The 16,522-nt window shown below is 46.0% G+C and overlaps 1 protein-coding gene across 2 annotated transcripts in view; it reads left to right on the top strand.

Annotated features, from left to right (window-relative positions):
• ELP1 (elongator acetyltransferase complex subunit 1) overlaps positions 1–16,522 on the top strand; it is a 69,044-nt gene that overhangs the window by 25,023 nt on the left and 27,499 nt on the right. For both annotated transcript variants that reach the window (XM_019033558.4, XM_055350921.2), the window contains exons 13-25: positions 1,088–1,187; positions 3,007–3,189; positions 5,812–5,918; positions 6,536–6,639; positions 7,797–7,850; positions 7,948–8,053; positions 8,915–9,030; positions 9,396–9,469; positions 10,541–10,619; positions 14,403–14,482; positions 15,697–15,834; positions 15,944–16,029; positions 16,338–16,486. In XM_019033558.4, the coding sequence (XP_018889103.4) occupies positions 1,088–1,187; positions 3,007–3,189; positions 5,812–5,918; positions 6,536–6,639; positions 7,797–7,850; positions 7,948–8,053; positions 8,915–9,030; positions 9,396–9,469; positions 10,541–10,619; positions 14,403–14,482; positions 15,697–15,834; positions 15,944–16,029; positions 16,338–16,486 (1,376 nt within the window). The remainder of the gene's footprint in view (positions 1–1,087; positions 1,188–3,006; positions 3,190–5,811; positions 5,919–6,535; positions 6,640–7,796; positions 7,851–7,947; positions 8,054–8,914; positions 9,031–9,395; positions 9,470–10,540; positions 10,620–14,402; positions 14,483–15,696; positions 15,835–15,943; positions 16,030–16,337; positions 16,487–16,522) is intronic.

The raw sequence follows: 16,522 nt of genomic DNA, 5'->3' as shown, positions 1-16,522 counted from the left end.
AAATTAAGAACTTGGAGTCAAGTGGTAGACATTTGAGTGGTGTGGAGACAAGTTCGTTGCCAAAGTTTTCAAAGATGGTGTTTGATGCATCCTGAGTATCACTCCTTTTTCCCCCTCATTGCTTCTTGATTGTTTATTATATGCCAGGCTTTTTTCTAGTACTTGGCTCGTTGTACTAGAAAACTAGTTGTACTTTGTCTACAACTTGTTCTAGGTGTAGACAAAAGATATCAATTAAATATGATCTGTCAGATGGCAAGTGCTGTGGAGAAAAATTAAGCAAAATAAGGGCTAGGGAGAGCTTAAGGATAAGGGTTTACAGGGGGAAGGTGGCTTTCCTATTTAGTGTGATCCCAAAGGCCTCTCTGTGAAGGTGACATTGAAGCAGAGACCTGGTGAGAATCACAGTGGGAGCCATGCAGACATCTGGGGTAAGAGCGTCCCAAGCATTCTATGCTTGAAGGTGAAGAAGAAAAAAGAAAGAGCATTCCAAGCAGAGTAAAAAGCAACCACCGAAGTGCCGGTTGTGTTTAGGAAATAGCCGGGAGGCCAGGGTGGCTGCAGCAGAGCAAAGGAGGGGAAGGTGGTGGGTGAGTTCAGAGTGGTGATGGGAATCTGCTCTTGTAGGGCCTTTCGGCTTTTACTCCGAGTGAGATAGGAGCCACCAGAGGGCTTAGAACAGAGGAATGCAGTGTTCTGGCTGAATTTTTTAAAGGCTTGCATTGGCTGCTGTGCAGTGAATAAACTGGATGAAGAATAGAAAGAAAATGTCTTTTGAGCAGGTGCTTAGGACTTTGGAGAATTTGAGGATATTGAGAGGTGGTTGAAGACAGTGGAGGAAATTGTCCACAGCACTGGGCTGAGAGGGTAGCCCCTTCACCTGGTCTTGCTGAGATGTGGCCTTTATCAGGGAAGATTGACTGATGTGTTCTTAAGGGGAAAGCAGAGATTTTAAGGAGGTTGAGATGTGATTATTTTCTAGATTGCTGTTTGCCTTCTAGAACTCGTTAATTGCAGACACCATCCCCTTAGTGTTAGGTGAAATCTTACAATTTACGATGATAGTATTTGCATTTTTGTTTTCCAGGTGATTGTCCAAGTGCTGACCCTACAGTGAAACTGGGAGCTGTGGGTGGAAGTGGATTTAAAGTTTGCCTTAGAACTCCTCATTTGGAAAAGAGATACAAGTAGGTTCTTAATTATCTTGGGCTTCTGGGAACAAAATCAGCCAGCATGCAGTCCTAAATTCAGCCATCTGATAACAGTTCTATGCCTGTTGCTGAGTGGAACAAGAAATAAATACAACACCCAGGCCCTGACTTTCGGATCTGATTGGAGAAGCCAGTCATGTAGTTTGTCTGAATGCCATATAATTTGATAGGTAGCAGGAGAGCATGAGTCATAAGCCATCCTAGGACCTACTCCCAATAGTGCTTGGTTCTCCAGGAAGAATCATGTGGGAAAGATGGAGATGACAATGATAAGGCGGAGCCGCATTCTCTTACATAAATGGGGATGTATGGGTTGTTAACATGGATGACCTAATGCAGCCTTTGTCTTTGCTCCATCCCAGAATCTAGAACTTCTGGGTGCTGTGCTTTGAGGCTCCCGGGATGGAAATCAGAATGCATTCTTCCATTGAAACAGTATTGTAAACAATTGGACATAATTGAATACCTCAGGTACACTATAGGCATTTGCAAAATGACCTAGAAACCAAATTACAATGCCACATCTGTGAGAGAACTTTTTTAAAAAGTACCACTTATTGAGTACTTACAGATTAAAAAAACAAAGTGTAGAGGTTAGGTAACTTACCCAAGGTCATGGACCTGGTAACTAGAGAATTTAGGGTTTGATTCTATTCTGTTTGATAAGTCCATGTTCTTCGTTATTAAACTACTCTGCCTCCAGGGAACATTTATTGTTAGATTAATAGAAATAATTAACTGAGTACAACAAATAACAGAATTTAATAAATAATGTTTCTTAAATATATGTGATATATTTAATAAATACAGCAGAAGTGTTCAACCTCTGTATGATTTTGAGGCTGCCTGTATAATGCTTAGTAGTTTTTAAAGAGCATTTACATGCATTATTTCACTTCACAGACTTGAAACCACTAGAGTAGAGATAGAGGACAAATTAGAAAGTATGAGGCAGTTTAGAATATAGTTTCATTTAAAAAAAATTGATGGGGATAATGCCAATTCGTCTGAGATTTCACAGAAGACCTGAATACTCATCGTGATCTTGGGGAAGGGATAGGTTTGGGGTTGGCAAAGAATTGGGAACATTGGGTCTGGTGGGGAAGAAAGTGTCAGTGAAAACCAGAGGTGGGACTGATCCTCCATGGGATACTCTATGTGAATGCAATGGAGAGCCTGAGTCCGGGGAGAGATGTTTGAGGAGGAAGATCAGGCTAGTGACCAACTTCTTCAGTGAGAGCTGCGGATTTGCCACCTGATCTAAAAGGCAGGAAGTAGCCATTGTCGGTTCCTACGTGAGGTGACAAGAACAGTGCGCTGGTCAGGTGTATAAATGCTACCAAAGAATGCATTAGAGACATGGAGACCATCTCTCAAGCTAGTCAGTCAGTTTAATGTGAGGTGCTTAGGAAAGGACCCATTCTACTGCAAGTCACATACCTGCCAGAGCCTGGTTTGAATGCTGGTAAGTCATGGCAGTGGAAAAGCTCTGGGGTTCATTAGTGTAGGGACTAGGGCTGGTAATTTTCTTGTGTAGTCAGATTCCTCAAGTGTTCTCTTCAAATTTAAAGATTTCAGGGTATGAGAAATTTAGGGAAAATATAAAAACGTATTCTTAAGCCGGACAAAGATTAATTTTAGATTTTCTAGTATTTGGTAGTATCTCAGGTTTTGTCCCTCCAGATAATTAGGAGTGGACTGTATACAAGATGCTTCAGTCTTCCTTCATCCAGGAACGTCTCAGTGGTTTTTAAGTTTTATTCATGTCTTGGATATTCTTCAATATTTACAATAGAATTCAGTTTGAGAATAATGAAAATCAAGATGTAAACCCGCTGAAACTAGGCCTTCTCACTTGGATTGAAGAAGACGTCTTCCTGGCTGTAAGCCACAGTGAGTTCAGCCCCCGGTCTGTCATTCACCGTTTGACTGCAGCTTCTTCTGAGATGGATGAAGAGCATGGACAGCTCAATGTCAGGTATTGCAGTTTTTCCCTGTACTCCACATGTTAAGCAAATGGAGTTAGGTTTTTGTCTTTTATGAGCATACAACTTTTGACTTCTGTTGATCAAGGTTGAGGAGCAGTAGCTTTCTTGTTAGACACATTTAACAAGAAGGTTAAATCTAGTTATGAGCCATGTCAAAATAACAGACCAAAAATATATCAAAAAGTGGTGAAAAATAGGATAAATATTAATAGATGAAGCAACTTTTTAAAGATATGTTAAATATTTTAATTCAGCATCTACCCACATTTTTCCAGGGTGATTGTTATATGTTATAATTGATTTTGATAACTGTCAAGCATAATTAGAGTGGCTAATTCTCATGGGCTAATGTGATGGGAAGAAATTTTGTATAAATGCAGTCATGCGCATATATGTGCGTGTGTGTGTGTGTGTGTGTATACATACCTTTTCTATGTTTAGATACACAAATACTTGACATGGTATTACAATTGCCTGTAGTATTCTGTAAAGTAACATGCTGTCCAGGTTTGTAGCCTAGTAGCAATAGGCCATACCCCATAGCCTAGGGGTGTAGTAGGCTACACCACCTAGGTTTGTGTAAGTACTCTATGATGTTTGCACAATGATGAAATCACCTAACAACACATTTCTCAGACGTATCCCCATCATTAAATGATGCATAATTGCATATATATGCTTTGTTTTGACGTGGTGACTTCAAAATGCTTCTTCCAGCCTCCTCTTCTATATATCCTATTTTGTACCTGACTACATTTACCATTAGAAAGTCTCTATTCTTCTTTGCTGAAATTTCACTGTTCTCTGGGCCTGAGTTTTTTTCGATTCCTGACTATATCTTCATTATGTAACAGGTTTCAGTTAATGAATGCTCTTCTGTGTAATGCAAGCCCTGTTGTATAGTTGATAACATTTTCTAGCCAGTTCCCAGAACTCCTTGTTTCCAGTGTCAATACTTGGCACCTTTGTCCACTGATACTAATCCCCAGATTAATTTGTAATTAAAGCCCTACTGGTGAGATTTCTGAGAAACGTTGTTGGAAAATTAGGAACCTTTCCTTTATATATATACATCACATAAATTTATAGACATAAAACATTTTAATGCAGTCATTTGCTGCTACTCTTTGACTCATAGTCTTTCGTGATATTTTGAAAAAGCCTTTTGTTAACATATCTAAATACAGAATATGTTCTAGAAATATGTAGCACTTAAAGTAAGCCATTAGATTACCTTTTGAAAAGTGGAGCAATTTACTAAGTTTCTACTTCTTCAGATTTGAAATTCTTCATCATTAGCTTGTAGAGGCCAAAGCTTGATGCAGTCATCTCATTTGCTGTAAAGGAAATGAGAAGTCATTTACAGTATATTTCTACTGCTTTGACTTTTATTTCTCAAAAAGACTGTTTTGTTCATATAAAATATTAATGCTTTTGAGGACTACAAAGTCCCTCGATTTAGTTTACATTTACTTTAGCTTATACTTTGTAAAAAATACTCTTCTAAGTGCTTTGTCTGTTTTAGCTTACTTATTTCTCATAATACCTCTTTAAAGTATATGCCATTTGCACCACCATTTTACAGGTGAGACAACTCAGACATGGAGCAGTTAGGTAACTTGCCTGAGATCATGCAGGTGGAGCCAGGATCAAATCCCAGCCAGTCTAGCTCCAGAATTTGTTCTCTTCTTGACAGATAATTTATCCTCACAAAATTTGAAGCATTTGTAGAGGAATTCCCTATTGTTATAATGTTTAGTTTTTTTGTAGATTGGTTAAAAAACTTTGAATTAAATGTTAGCATTAACATCATTTGCTTTTATCACTACTTCTTTGTCTCTTTTTTCTTTTTTTAATCACTACCTCTTCCTCCTCTTTTGAGAAATTCTGCTTCTGTGGCTATGGTCCAAGCTACTTGAGAAGGTGAGGTGGGAGGATCACTTGAGCCTAGGAGGTTGAGACTGCAGTGAGCTGTGATTGTGTCAACTGCATTTCAACCTGGGCAACAGAGCAAGATACTGTCAAAAAAAAAAAAAAAAAAGAGTGAAATTTTACTTCGCTCCATTGACTCAGGGAAAAAATGTAATGGTGGTAACAAATTCCCTTCATCTCATTAGTGAAAATCGACAATTTTCCATCAATCGATATGATAGTGATAGAGATACTGAGTGTGCTCATTTTCCTACAGACCAGCTGCTTTAACTATTTTAAGCAGACAGAAGTGATATTGGTACCATCCATGTCTAATGAAGGCAATACATTGTAATAAGTTGCAGTAAGTTGTGGCCAGAAGAGGAATGATGACTTCACAGTGTAAACAACTACCTTACTGGGTTTGTGGAAAATGGTGTCATGTAGCAGATGTGGCTTTATCTGGGCTTTGGTTTGGAGTAGTTTTATCTATTCATCTAACCGTCCGTCTCTAAGTGTATAAGTGTGTGTGTGTGTGTGTGTGTGTAGTATTGGGTGTGTATATATGTATTTTGTCTACATTGTATTGAAGTAGGTAGTGCAGCATCAAAAGGAAATTGTTGATTTTCAAAATCAGTGAAATGTCACTATTTTTGAGAAAAGTCGTCTGTTTACACTCCCTTCTCCTTTTTTTTTGTCAGTTCATCTGCAGTGGTGGATGGGGTCATAATCAGTCTATGTTGCAATTCCAAGACCAAGTCAGTAGTATTACAGCTGGCTGATGGCCAGATATTTAAGTACCTTTGGGGTGAGTATCAAGGTGTTAGGAAAGCATGTTATGACTTACATAGATGCTTAGTTCTTAAGAACATGTACTTGTATCTTGTCAGTACAATATTGATTGTCAGGTCTTTTAACTACCCTGGAAAACCCTAAGCTTTAGAGTGGAATTGGCAAGTGTATTCTACTCCTGTTTCCTCTTTTAATGAACTAACGTACTCTTAAAAAAAAGTGATTGATGACTATCGCAGGGACAAAAAACCAAACACCGCATGTTCTCACTCATAGGTGGGAACTGAACAGTGAGAACACTTGCACACAGGAAGGGGAACATCACACACCTGGGCCTGTCGTGGGGTGGGGGAGGGTGGAGGGATAGCATTAGGAGATATACCTAATGTAAATGACAAGTTAATGGGTGCAGCACACCAACATGGCACATGTATACATATGTAACAAACCTGCACGTTGTGCACGTGTACCCTAGAACTTAAAGTATAATAAAATAAATAAATAAATAATGCCAGCATTAGAGAAAAAAAGTGATTGAAATTGCATGTTAAGTGTTTTAGCAAATATTGATGTTGATGGTTTTTTGCAAAGAGCGCATCAGCTATTTGTGAACTAAATCTGTGAATCTTGCAGAGTCACCTTCTCTGGCTATTAAACCATGGAAGAACTCTGGTGGATTTCCTGTTCGGTTTCCTTATCCATGCACCCAGACCGAATTGGCCATGATTGGAGAAGAGGTAGGTGAACACGGAGCAGGAAATTTACTTAAAGTAGTTACCCAGGGACTGATGGTGTTAAGTAGAAAGAGCGTGGGCTTTGGAGGTGGACTTGGGTCTCCACTAAATGCCTAGACAATAGTGGGAAATGATCTCACTTTCATAAGCCACACCTTATTCATCTATAAAATGGGAAAATCAGTATCTGTCTATCAGGGTTCAGAAGACTAAATGAGATAATATATGTGATTAGCAACCTTTTATCCCTAGTTGAACAAATCATTCAAAGTTAATTTTATTTAGTAGGGAAAACAGAAATGTGATCTTGAAAATAGTTTTAGTAGATTTTTATTCAACACATACTAGAATGCCTATAATTGTGGTGGATGGTAGAATGCAGTGGCTGGAAAACAAAACCGCTTGACTAATTCCTGCTCTTCTGGAACTTGTGATCTATTAATTTCAGTGTAATGATTCCCTTTGTTGGGAGTGTGATGGAAATGGACAGAGTATACTGGTAGAGAATACTGAGATGTTTGAGGGGTAATTTGAGGATGGTGGCTATGAGAATGGGAGTCCTGCATCTGGTGGTCCAGGAAGACCTCTTGGAGGCAGTGATGTGTGTGCTGAGATGTGAAGAAAAAGAAGGCTCTGTCTCCAGGCAGAAGGAACAACAAACTCCTTGAGCTTAGCAAGAGCTCATCTTATTCAAGGGACTGGATGGAAGTATTGTGGCTGGAGCTCAGTGACAGTCATAGGAGGGAATTTGGGTTCTTTAACTGAACAAAGATTAGAAACTTCTTGTGATTTTTAATAACAGAGTAATGTGTTCTGCTTCATGGTTTGGACAGTGATTCTGGCTGCCCAGAAGAGACTTGATTGGAGAGTGACGAGACTGGAATATGGGATCAACACCGGTTGAGTGGAGTTAGTGAGGGGAAAAAGGAGATGGGTTTGAGATATGTGTAGGAGATGGAGATGTCAGGGCTCACTGATGGACTGGATAGCTTCACATTCCGTTTTGCACTGGACCAGCCACGTCTTAGGTATCTATCTTTAGTCCTGATTACAGGAACTTAGGTGTGAAATCATAGGGTGGTAGAACTATGTGATAGAAAAGGTAGGTTTAACTGATTTGAGATAGAATTGCTTGTGATTTCAGTTTTATTTCTTTGCAGGAATGTGTCCTTGGTCTGACTGACAGGTGTCGCTTTTTCATCAATGACATTGAGGTATCAAGGCTTGGTTTGGTGTTGGATCCTTTTCACAGTGTTAGCTCCGAGTAATCTAGCTAGCTTTCGCCCATGCCTCTCTGGCCTTCTCTTGCAGGTTGCGTCAAATATCACGTCATTTGCAGTATATGATGAGTTTTTATTGTTGACAACCCATTCCCATACCTGCCAGTGTTTTTGCCTGAGGGATGCTTCATTTAAAAGTAAGTTTTCAATGTATAAAACAGAAATGGTCCCTCCTCCAATGTCTTTTGGAGTCTTGATGACTTTTTGAATTCTTCATTTATTTTGGCTTTTTATCAAGGAGTCCTAGGCTGGAGAAAATCTTTAGAGTTATTTTACTTAGACCCTAATCTCAACATAATATCTCAGTTAAATCATTCTGCACTTTAGTAAAGACATCCAAGGAAGGGAGTTCCTTCCTTAAGCAGCACATTCTAAAGTTAAAAATTTTTCAGGAAATTTTATTATGTAACTGATCTAATATTTTATTTGGAATTACTATGTAGATCCCCAATGTTTTACCTTCTGTGTAGTCTTTTCCGACTGTGCCCACCCTCCACTGTACATCTGCGCTCCATCTAGTGGTTTGTAGGATATTGGCTGCATTTTGTCTTCTGTTCCATGCCCTATCTATCTCTCTGTGTGTGGCGTGTATGTGTGTGTGGCGTGTATGTGTGTGTGTGTTCCTTATTCTAAAAAGCCAACTTATTTTCTTTGCTTCCAACTTGGAAATAGGGAATCTTTCTTTCATTGATATGATTATAGTACACTGATAATGCTAAGAAATAGAGAAGTTGCCCCAATTCTTACTGTGTTTCTCCACATCATTTGAGAAGCTGTGTATGTGAATGTGCATGAGGGCTCTGTAAGAGAGAGGGCAAGTTCCAGGGATGAGCGTGTTCATCAGCAGGGCTGATAGTCTTGAGGTTCAGTGGGAGAGCTAAGGCACATGGTTGTTATCTGTTCTCTTCTATTTCACATAATGTGTGTGGTTTCAATTGCAGTTAATGGAGAGTGGCTTGTTGTGATAATTAAGGCTTATTAGTTAATGGTGTGTTTAGCATTACAGGCCGGCCTGAGCAGCAATCATGTGTCCCATGGGGAAGTTCTGCGGAAAGTGGAGAGGGGTTCACGGATTGTCACTGTTGTGCCCCAGGACACAAAGCTTGTATTACAGGTAAGCTGGTTTTTCAGACAAGATAGATATTCTGATTGTCATTCAGCCAAGTACCAAGCATAATTCTTGCAGGTTGTATTTTAGGCTTTCTTATTCTTTGTATCGTTTATTGTAAACCTTTCCTTGATAGTTTTCTGTTAGCTTTATTCAAAGGAGTGTTGATACAGGCTGTGACCAGTAAGGCTCAAAGCGAAACTTTTCTTGAAAGTCAAGATAAATATAGAGAACAACAAGATTCTGCTAAAAGTGTGCTGATTTTAGAGAGTTGTGGTAATTCTCTGTGAAGAGTTAGGTAAAATGGTGTATCCTGGCTATTTAAATGTTTTCTACTTAATTAAAAATGTTACTGCTTTAATTTATTTAAGATGCCAAGAGGAAACTTAGAAGTTGTTCATCATCGAGCCCTGGTTTTAGCTCAGATTCGGAAGTGGTTGGACAAGTAAGTGCCATTGTACTGTTTGCGACTAGTTAGCTTGTGATTTATGTGTGAAGACAATAAGTATTTTATTACAATTTTGAGAACTTAAAATTATGAAAAGCCCTCATTACCTATATCATCAATCAGATTCTTAGAGGCTCTTTTTTTTTTTTTTAACTTTTTTACTGTAATGTAGTATTTTGTAGTGGAGATTCCTAGCCGAAAGAATCGTGACACTCATCATATAAAGGAGGGCTTCTCTTAACCTGAGGGAACACATGTGGGTTTTAGGTGCCCTGTGAACCCAGGGAGATTGTACACACCAAACCTTGTCTTTGTGTATTTATTCAAGTAGAAAGCCCACAGCTTTCAATAGATTTACAGAGGGGCCTATGACCCAGAAAAGCCTGAGCCACTCTTGTGAAGGAAATGACTGATTTTCTGAACCTATTTGGAGGAAACTTTGTATTAGAAAGATCTATACTAATGTTTTGTTTAAAAAGTAGACCTGAATTCCATGATGATTTTCTTTTTTTTTTTTTGAAACAGAGTCTTGCTCTGTCACCCAGGCTGGAGTACAGTGGCGCAATCTCGGCTCACTGCAACCTCTGCCTTCTGGGTTCAAGCAATCCTCCCACTTCAGCCTCCCGCATAGCTAGGATTACAGGTGTGCACCACGCCTGGCTAATTTTTTTTTTTGTATTTTCAGTAGAGACAGGGTTTCACCATGTTGGCCAGGCTGGTCTCAAACTCCTGACCTCAAGTGTTCTGCCCACCTCGGCCTCCCAAAGTGCTAGGATTACAGGCGTGAACCACCGTGCCCGGGCTTCTGTAATGATTTTCTGTTGTATGTATGTGAAGATGTAGTTCTCAGACAGTCATGATGACTAAATTACACCTTTTAAGAAGGTAAATGAATGTGGTACCTGATTTTTTTATTCTGTAATTTCAGAGTAGAAATCCAGTGATAGTAGCTTGGCATTGGGGCTGTAATCTGATTTTAACTGGTTTGTATCATAATGAAAATATGCTGGGCCCATGGAGCTCAGTTTTTGTGAATACCTTTTCTATTCTTTCTCTGTCTTCTCACAGACTTATGTTTAAAGAGGCATTTGAATGCATGAGAAAGCTGAGAATCAATCTCAATCTGATTTATGATCATAACCCTAAGGTAACTTTTTTTTTTTTTTTTTTTTTTTATTGATCATTCTTGGGTGTTTCTCACAGAGGGGGATTTGGCAGGGTCATAGGACAATAGTAGAGGGAAGGTCAGCAGATAAACAAGTGAACAAAGGTCTCTGGTTTTCCTAGGCAGAGTGTTTGTGTCCCTGGGTACTTGAGATTAGGGAGTGGTGATGACTCTTAACGAGCATGCTGCCTTCAAGCATCTGTTTAACAAAGCACATCTTGCACCGCCCTTAATCCATTCAACCCTGAGTGGACACAGCACATGTTTCAGAGAGCACAGGGTTGGGGGTAAGGTCACAGATCAACAGGATCCCAAGGCAGAAGAATTTTTCTTAGTACAGAACAAAATGAAAAGTCTCCCATGTCTACCTCTTTCTACACAGACACGGCAACCATCCGATTTCTTAATCTTTTCCCCACCTTTCCCCCCCTTCTATTCCACAAAACCGCCATTGTCATCATGGCCCGTTCTCAATGAGCTGTGGGGTACACCTCCCAGACGGGGTGGTGGCCGGGCAGAGGGGCTCCTCACTTCCCAGTAGGGGCGGCCGGGCAGAGGCGCCCCTCACCTCCCGGATGGGGCGTCTGGCCAGGCGGGGGGCTGACCCTCCCTACCTCCCTCCCGGATGGGGCGGCTGGCTGGGCGGGGGGCTGACACCCCCACCTCCCTCCCGGACGGGGCGGCTGGCCGGGCGGGGGGCTGACCCCCCCACCTCCCTCCTGGACGGGGCGGCTGGCTGGGCGGTGGGCTGACCCCCCCACCTCCCTCCCGGACGGGGCGGCTGGCCGGGCAGAGGGGCTCCTCACTTCCCAGAAGGGGCGGCCGGGCAGAGGCGCCCCTCACCTCCCGGACGGGGCGGCTGGCCGGGCGGGGGGCTGACCCCCCCCACCTCCCTCCCGGACGGAGCGGCTGGCCGGGCAGAGGGGCTCCTCACTTCCCAGTAGGGGCGGCCGGGCAGAGGCGCCCCTCACCTCCCGGACGGGGCGGCTGGACAGGCGGGGGGCTGACCCCCCCACCTCCCTCCCGGACGGGGCGGCTGGCCGGGTGGGGGGCTGACCCCCCCACCTCCCTTCCGGACGGGGCGGCTGGCCGGGCGGGGGGCTGACCCCCCCACCTCCCTCCCAGACGGGGCGGCTGGCCGGGCGGGGGGCTGACCCCCCCCCACCTCCCTCCCGGATGGAGCGGCTGGCCGGGCAGAGGGGCTCCTCACTTCCCAGTAGGGGCGGCCGGGCAGAGGCGCCCCTCACCTCCCGGACGGGGCGGCTGGTCAGGCGGGGGGTAACCCCCCCACCTCCCTCCCAGACGGGGCGGCTGGCCGGGCGGGGGGCTGACCCCCCCCCACCTCCCTTCCGGACGGGGCGGCTGGCCGGGCAGAGGGGCTCCTCACTTCCCAGTAGGGGCGGCCGGGCAGAGGCGCCCCTCACCTCCCGGATGGGGCGTCTGGCCAGGCGGGGGGCTGACCCTCCCTACCTCCCTCCCGGATGGGGCGGCTGGCTGGGCGGGGGGCTGACACCCCCACCTCCCTCCCGGACGGGGCGGCTGGCCGGGCGGGGGGCTGACCCCCCCACCTCCCTCCTGGACGGGGCGGCTGGCTGGGCGGTGGGCTGACCCCCCCACCTCCCTCCCGGACGGGGCGGCTGGCCGGGCAGAGGGGCTCCTCACTTCCCAGAAGGGGCGGCCGGGCAGAGGCGCCCCTCACCTCCCGGACGGGGCGGCTGGCCGGGCGGGGGGCTGACCCCCCCCACCTCCCTCCCGGACGGAGCGGCTGGCCGGGCAGAGGGGCTCCTCACTTCCCAGTAGGGGCGGCCGGGCAGAGGCGCCCCTCACCTCCCGGACGGGGCGGCTGGACAGGCGGGGGGCTGACCCCCCCACCTCCCTCCCGGACGGGGCGGCTGGCCGGGTGGGGGGCTGACCCCCCCACCTCCCTTCCGGACGGGGCGGCTGGCCGGGCGGGGGGCTGACCCCCCCACCTCCCTCCCAGACGGGGCGGCTGGCCGGGCGGGGGGCTGACCCCCCCCCACCTCCCTCCCGGATGGAGCGGCTGGCCGGGCAGAGGGGCTCCTCACTTCCCAGTAGGGGCGGCCGGGCAGAGGCGCCCCTCACCTCCCGGACGGGGCGGCTGGTCAGGCGGGGGGTAACCCCCCCACCTCCCTCCCAGACGGGGCGGCTGGCCGGGCGGGGGGCTGACCCCCCCCCACCTCCCTTCCGGACGGGGCGGCTGGCCGGGCAGAGGGGCTCCTCACTTCCCAGTAGGGGCGGCCGGGCAGAGGCGCCCCTCACCTCCCGGATGGGGCGGCTGGTCAGGCGGGGGGTAACCCCCCCACCTCCCTCCCAGACGGGACGGCTGGCCGGGCGGGGGGCTGACCCCCCCCACCTCCCTTCCGGATGGGGCGGCTGGCCGGGCAGAGGGGCTCCTCACTTCCCAGTAGGGGCGGCCGGGCAGAGGCGCCCCTCACCTCCAGGACGGGGCGGCTGGCCAGGCGGGGGGCTAACCCCCCCACCTCCCTCCCGGACGGGGCGGCTGGCCGGGCGGGGGGCTGACCCCCCCACCTTCCTTCTGGATGGGGCGGCTGGCCGGGCGGGGGGCTGACCCCCCCACCTCCCTCCCGGACGGAGCGGCTGGCCGGGCAGAAGGGCTCCTCACTTCCCAGTAGGGGCGGCCGGGCAGAGGCGCCCCTCACCTCCCGGACAGGGCGGCTGGCCGGGCGGGGGGCTAATCCCCCCACCTCCCTCCCGGACGGGGCGGCTGGCCGGGCGGGGGGCTGACCCCCCCACCCCCCGGACGAGGTGGCTGCCGGGCGGAGACGCTCCTCACTTCCCAGACGGGGTGGCTGCTGGGCGGAGGGGCTCCTCACTTCTCAGACGGGGCGGCTGCCGGGTGGAGGGGCTCCTCACTTCTCAGATGGGGCGGTTGCCAGGCAGAGGGTCTCCTCACTTCTCCGACGGGGCAGCCGGGCAGAGACGCTCCTCACATCCCGGACGGGGCGGCAGGGTAAAGGTGCTCCCCACATCTCAGATGATGGGCAGCCGGGCAGAGACGCTCCTCACTTCCCAAATGTGATGGTGGCTGGGAAGAGGCGCTCCTCACTTCCTAGATGGGATAGCGGCCGGGCAGAGACGCTCCTCACTTTCCAGACTGGGCAGCCAGGCAGAGGGGCTCCTCACATCCCAGACGATGGGCGGCCAGGCGGAGACGCTCCTCACTTTCCAGACGGGGTGGCGGCCGGGCAGAGGCTGCAGTCTCGGCACTTTGGGAGGCCAAGGCAGGCGGCTGGGAGGTGGAGGTTGTAGCAAGCCGAGATCACACCACTGCACTCCAGCCTGGGCACCATTGAGCACTGAGTGAACGAGACTCCGTCTGCAATCCCAGCACCTCGGGAGGCCGAGGCTGGCCGATCACTCGCGGTTAGGAGCTGGAGACCAGCCCGGCCAACACAGCGAAACCCCGTCTCCACCAAAAAAACACGAAAACCAGTCAGGCGTGGCGGCTTGCGCCTGCAATCGCAGGCACTCGGCAGGCTGAGGCAGGAGAATCAGGCAGGGAGGTTGCAGTGAGCTGAGATGGCAGCAGTACCGTCCAGCTTCGGCTCGGCATCAGAGGGAGACCGTGGAAAGAGCGGGAGAGGGAGACCGTGGGGAGAGGGAGAAGGAGAGGGAGAGGGAGCATAACCCTAAGGTAACTTTCTAAGCTGTCATTTACTCTAGCTTACTTTGTACTTAAACTAATATGATCTGAACGAAGATGTTTTGTCCTTTTTTTGGTAGGTGTTTCTTGAAAATGTGGAAACCTTCATTAAACAGATAGATTCTGTGAATCATATTAACTTGTTTTTTACAGAATTGAAGTAAGTATTTTGAATAATTCGTGTGTATCTTTTCCATAGTTTTCTCTCTTCTTGTTAAGGAAATCAAACATAAATAGCTAGAGAAGAAAAATTCCTTACTGTTCATTTTTAAAAATTGCTATAACTCTTAGATGCCAGTTGGTTTTTTGCTCTTTTCCTTTCTTTTTAAAACAGCCTGTTTAAAACTATGTCCTTAAAACATGTCATTCAGAATTATTATTTGACTTGATTTTTAGGTATACATATAAAACTACTTGTTTTTCTTAGGAGACTGAAATCAAATGGCATCTTGCTCTCTGATGATCTTTCCCCTCAACTTTTTAATGAAACACTTTCAAAATAGAGAAAAGTTGAGAGAATTGTCCAGTAAGCAACCTGTATATACCCCACCTGGATTCGCCAGTTTATATTTTTCTGTATACACATTCTCATTCTCTATAATCTGTCCATCCATCATTCCTCTTGTTTGTAGACAAATTGCTAACTGAGTTGTAGACATCAGTCCACTCTACCACCTGTACTTCTTGTATATCATTAACTAGAGGGCATTCTTTGTGTATGGGTTGGTTTTGTTGTGTTTTTTTCAGGTCATATTTATCTACAGTGAAATGTCCAAATCTTAAGTGTGCCATTTAGTGAGTTTTGGCAAATGTACACTTCATGTAACCTGAACCTCTATCAAGTTAGAGGGCATTTACTTCTTTTCAGAAAGCTGCTTCAGATTCCTTTCAATCAGTCCCTGTCCCATTCCCCAGGCAACTACTCTTCTGAATTTTTCACCATAAATCAGTTTTGCCTGTTCAAGAACTTCACCTAAATGGAAGCGTACAGTATTACTCTTCTGCATAAAGCTGTTTTCATTCAGCATATGGTCTTGAGATTCATCTGTGTTTTTATATGTATCACTAGTTCATTCTTTTTTTATTGGTCAGTAGTATGCCATTGTGTAAATACACCACTATTTGCTTATTCATTCCCGTGTTGCTGGACATGTGGATTGTACTACCCTGTTTGGGGCTAGTGTGACTAAAACATCTACAAACATCTGTATAAGTCTTTCGTGGACATGTTTTATTTCTCAATATTTTTATAGTTCAACTCTTTTCCAAAAGTCATTTTTATTTATCATCATCAGCATGCCAGGTGTATGTTAGTAATTTGATCTCTGGGCTACATGTTCTGTTGATGACCATTCCATACACACCTGTTCTTAGAGAAGAAGATGTCACGAAGACCATGTACCCTGCACCAGTTACCAGCAGTGTCTGCCTGTCCAGGGATCCTGACGGGAATAAACTAGACCTTGTCTGCGATGCTATGAGAGCCGTCATGGAGAGCATAAATCCTCATAAGTATGTATGCTGTCACCAGGCAGCATCCTTTGAAAAACCGAAGTGTGTAGTTGTCCTTGTCCAGCCTACTTACCTTTCTCATTCTGGTGTTCTTCACTTATTACCTCAGATACTGCCTATCCATACTTACATCTCATGTAAAGAAGACAACCCCAGAACTGGAAATTGTACTGCAAAAAGTACACGAGCTTCAAGGTAGAGATCCGCTCACAGAGAAAGTGCTTAAGGTGGCCGTGACTGCTACTAGTCTTCTGCAGGTGACAATCACCATGTCATTGCCACACCACAGATTTAACATGTGACTTTTTAGTTGCCATTTTAAGACCCTTGTCAGTTTTTTTCAGTGCTGCCCTCTAAAGCATATATAAAAGTATCAGAAGTATATATTCTTCTGATGTCCAGTTCTGTTGAGAAAAATTTATTGTCTTTTTGGTTATGTTGTTAGGTCTGTGGATTTTTTCCCCAAATGGTTGTGTTCTGTTTTGTTTTCTAAACACTATTAGGAAATGCTCCGTCTGATCCTGATGCTGTGAGTGCTGAAGAGGCCCTGAAATATTTGCTGCTTCTGGTAGATGTTAATGAATTATATGATCATTCTCTTGGCACCTATGACTTTGATTTGGTCCTCATGGTAGCTGAGAAGTCACAGAAGGTATGTGGAGTTCTTACTTTTATGCCATTTGGTTCT

Source organism: Gorilla gorilla, chromosome 13 (genome assembly GCF_029281585.2).
Source record: "Gorilla gorilla gorilla isolate KB3781 chromosome 13, NHGRI_mGorGor1-v2.1_pri, whole genome shotgun sequence".
In the NCBI taxonomy this organism is placed as follows: Eukaryota; Metazoa; Chordata; class Mammalia; order Primates; family Hominidae; genus Gorilla; species Gorilla gorilla.
Note: the sequence above shows the minus strand (reverse complement) of the source record. Positions and strands in the feature narration are given on the sequence as shown.